This window comes from Triticum dicoccoides, unplaced genomic scaffold (genome assembly GCF_002162155.2).
Source record: "Triticum dicoccoides isolate Atlit2015 ecotype Zavitan unplaced genomic scaffold, WEW_v2.0 scaffold100139, whole genome shotgun sequence".
Lineage (NCBI taxonomy): Eukaryota > Viridiplantae > Streptophyta > Magnoliopsida > Poales > Poaceae > Triticum > Triticum dicoccoides.
Window position 1 is genome coordinate 1 of NW_021168313.1, and position 3,895 is coordinate 3,895.

The window sequence follows — 3,895 nt, forward strand, 5'->3', positions numbered from 1 at the left end:
CAGGTAGTGTACAAACAGAGTAAGAAACATGATGCCTATGTCAAAACGGTTGATGGACCTATCCGGAGATTATGCTGTCATCCATGTTGGATAAAAACCTCTGTAGCCACCTCCTCCAACCGCGTACACACCGCCTTGAATAGCGGTTGGTACTCCGCACGTTGTAGCATAGACCACATATGAAGCGAGTGCGTACAACGGAAGATAACTTGCAAAGGGAAGTATTTATGTCATTAAAAACCAAATCGTTTCTACATAGCCAAAGCGACCATATCAAGGCATACGCTCCCACCCTTATTAGCGTTTTGAACCCATTTGAAATATCGTCCAACCAATGACCAAAAATATTGGCAACACTTGTGGGAGGATACAAATTTGACGCTATTTGGATGACTGACCACGTAGAACGCACAAACTTGCATTAAAAAACAGGTGTTTTATTGTCTCGTCATGAATACGAAAACAACACTTCTTACTTTTTGGCCAGTTGCATCGTGCGAGGTTGTCTTTGATTAGCACAGCACCTCTACGAAGATACCACATGAATATTTTAACTTTTAGTGGAATCCTTGCCTTCCAGATTTTCTTGTTATTGCTCACCTGTACCTCAGAATGCATAAGCGCACGTTGACGAGGACATGTATTGGGGGTAGGGTAACAGGCCTGGCCTAAATACCCTACCCATGGACACCGTACACTTTGTATTGGGCCCCTGGGCCAGATCACCGTCCAGATGTACCGCAGCTTGAAAGTCACTCGGACGGCAACAACCACTCGGAGCACGGCACTCCACTCGACGAGCTCATTCCACTCGTCCGTGTAACTCACTCGGATTTGCGAAGACCAATAGTCAGCATGACGGTTTTATAGTGTGCAGGCATTATGGCATTGATGCTCCACCGTGTAACATAAGGGGTGATGGGATGGCGCACTCTATATAAGCCACCCCACCACTAGACTAGGGGCTCTTTTCTTCCACCTCTCTCTCTTTTCACCATTAGTCTCACGACTTAGCTCAGGCATGGGGATCCGTTCCTCTCTCACACACACATTGTAATCTCCGGATATATACTCAGATAAAACAAAGCCTCTCCGGAGCACGAGACGTAGGGTTGTTATCTCCACCGTGAGAGGCCCGAACTCGCTAAAACCACCGTGTCACCCATATGCATCTCGATAGAACATGCTCTATTGCCTTATACCTTATTATTGTCGGAATCGTTCCCACGACAGTTGGCGCCCACCTTGGGGCCTGGCGTCTATCGAGCCATGGTGCAAATAGTTTTTCCATTTATTTTCGGCAACAGCTCAATGATTGGCTTGCTGGAATTCTGGGCATTGCGCCATTAGTACAAACACAAGGATCAGGAAAGTATCTATTTGATCTGGTCTTTCTTTGAATTAATTATCTAACAATGGGTTGATCTTTTTCTCCTGTAGGATCAGACATCACCAAAGCGTGATCAATCATTAAACGAAAAAGGAGCAGAGATAATTCATCCTTATTCAGCGCCGCAAGGCTCCTCCGCCCGTTCGCTTGCCCGACGATGGTTTCCATGCCGTGGAGGCGCCCGCCTCGCCGACAGCGCAAGGCTCCTCTGCCCGGTCGACTGCCCGCCGGCGGCCTCCATGTCGCGGGGCTTCCCCAGCCGATCACCAGCTTGACGGCTGCGTCCGCGCCGTGCAGGCATAGGCTCGACCGACGACGCGAGACTCCTCCCTTTCCGCTCCGCGGCCGCACGAACCTGGCCAGCAGCGCGGAGCTTCTCCGCCCGGTCAACTGCCCGCCGATGGCCTCCACGCCACAGGGCATCCCGAGCCGATCGCCTGCTTGACGATGGTGTCCGCACCGTGGAGACGTACGACCGACCGGGGACGGGAGATTCCTCCCTTGCTGCTCGGCAGAGAGACACAAACCTGCCCGGCAGCGCGGAGCTCCTCCGATCGGGCGCCTGCCCACTGGCGGCCTCCACGACGCGGGGATCCTACGTCGGGGCTGCCTGTGGGAAAAGGAAACACCCATCGCATGCAATGCTTCAATTTCAGCTTAATTAGTACTGACGCCATTTGCATGCAGATTCTGGACTTGGGGCAACGCCTTCAATGCGTTGGACATGGGGACAACTCCTTCAATGTACGAATAGTAAAGACGAGACTTGCCTGCTCCTCGCGTGTGCCTATCCGTGCTCTCGTGTACGTGGCTTGATTTGATTGGAACAAAATAAGGCCCGGCCTCACCCTCTTAAAATCAGGGGGAGATGATTAGATTAGAAAGAGAAAAGAAAAAAAAAACCACAGGATGAAGTGAAAGTACGGATGGGAGCATGGGGAGGGAGCAGGCAAGCTGGATCCGGAGCGGAGATGCTATAGATAGCGGTGTTTCTAGATTGACAATCGTGTAAGGATTCTAGCACCTCCAATCGTGGGTGGTGTGTCACTAATTGGATTTCCAGCACCACATATGATTGTTTCAAGATGTCAAAGATTTGCTACTACATGAGATGGAATATATAGTAATTTACTCATTAAAAATTTCACCACGCGGTAGGCGTGCATTGAGCTACCAGCAGTAGTTTATTCTTTCAATCGACACTGAGCAATAGGGCTAGTCCAACATCTACTCCTACTTATACCGTTCACAGGCAGGTAATTAACTTTCCGCTAGCAGTAGTAATTTGCAAAGAAAATGGCCTCTACGGAAACCACTGGCAGCAGCAAGAAGCTGCGTGTGCTCCTCATCCCCTTCTTCGCCTCCAGCCACATCGGGCCCTTCACCGAGCTCGCCGTTAGCCTTGCGACGGCCAGACCACAGGCCGTAGAGGCCACCATCGCGGTGACGCCGGCGAACGTGTCGTTCGTCCGGTCGTTGCTCCAGCGGTACGAGAACGGCAGTGGCATACCGGTGAAGGTGGCGACGTACCCGTTCCCGGCCGTGGACGGCCTCCCGAGGGGCGTCGAGAACCTCGGCACGGCCGCGCAGGCCGATGCATGGCGCATCGATGTGGCCGCGTTGAGCGATACGCTGATGCGCCCCGTCCAGGAAACGCTCATCAGGGCGCAGTCGCCGGACGCGCTCATCACCGACGTGCACTTCATGTGGAACGCCGGCGTCTGCGACGGGCTCGGCGTGCCATGCGTCACGTTCAACGTCATCGGCGCCTTCTCGACACTCGCGATGCGCCATCTACTGGGTCGCGTTTCCAGCAGCGAGCCGGAGGTGGTGACTACCATCCCTCGGTTTCCGGACCCCGAGATACGAGTACCCACGGTGGAGCTGCCGGAATACTTGAGGAGCCAACGGAAGGGTGACCAATCCACCTTCGACCGGCTCTATGCGGTGCAAGGTGACTGCTTCGGGCTGGCCGTCAACACATCGCCAGATCTGGAGGAGCATTACTGCGGGATGTACGTGGGCAATGGCTACGCGAAGCGTGCGTACATGCTAGGCCCCGTGTCACTACGACTGCCGTCGTCACCGGAAGCCGACGACTCACGGTACACCGACTGGCTTGACTCGAAGCCAAGCCGGTCGGTGGTGTACGTGTGCTTCGGCAGCCTCGCCCACGTCTCCGACGCTCAGCTGGACGAGCTCGCTCTCGGGCTTGAGGCCTCAGGGATGGCGTTCCTGTGGGTGGTGAGGATGGACAAGTGGTCTCCCCCGGAGCGGTGGCGCGAGCGTGTTGGAGGCAGGGGCATGGTGGTCACCGCCTGGGCTCCGCAAAGGGCTATCCTGGGGCACCGGGCAGTGGGGGCTTTCGTGACGCACTGCGGATGGAACTCCGTCCTGGAGACGGTGGCGGCGGGTGTGCCGGTGCTGACATGGCCCATAGTGTTCGAGCAGTTCATCACCGAGAGGCTGCTGACGGAGGTCCTAGGGATCGGGGAGCGGCTGTGG

At 54.7% G+C, this 3,895-nt stretch overlaps 1 protein-coding gene across 1 annotated transcript; it reads left to right on the plus strand.

Annotated features, from left to right (window-relative positions):
• Positions 1 to 2,681: 2,681 nt before the first annotated feature.
• On the plus strand, positions 2,682 to 3,892 carry LOC119342662 (UDP-glycosyltransferase 73B5-like; the record flags this gene model as incomplete). Its single annotated transcript, XM_037614108.1, has 1 exon — positions 2,682 to 3,892. A coding segment is annotated over exon 1 (1,206 nt), but the record flags the coding sequence as incomplete, so codon positions are not given.
• Between the last annotated feature and the right edge of the window lie 3 nt (positions 3,893 to 3,895).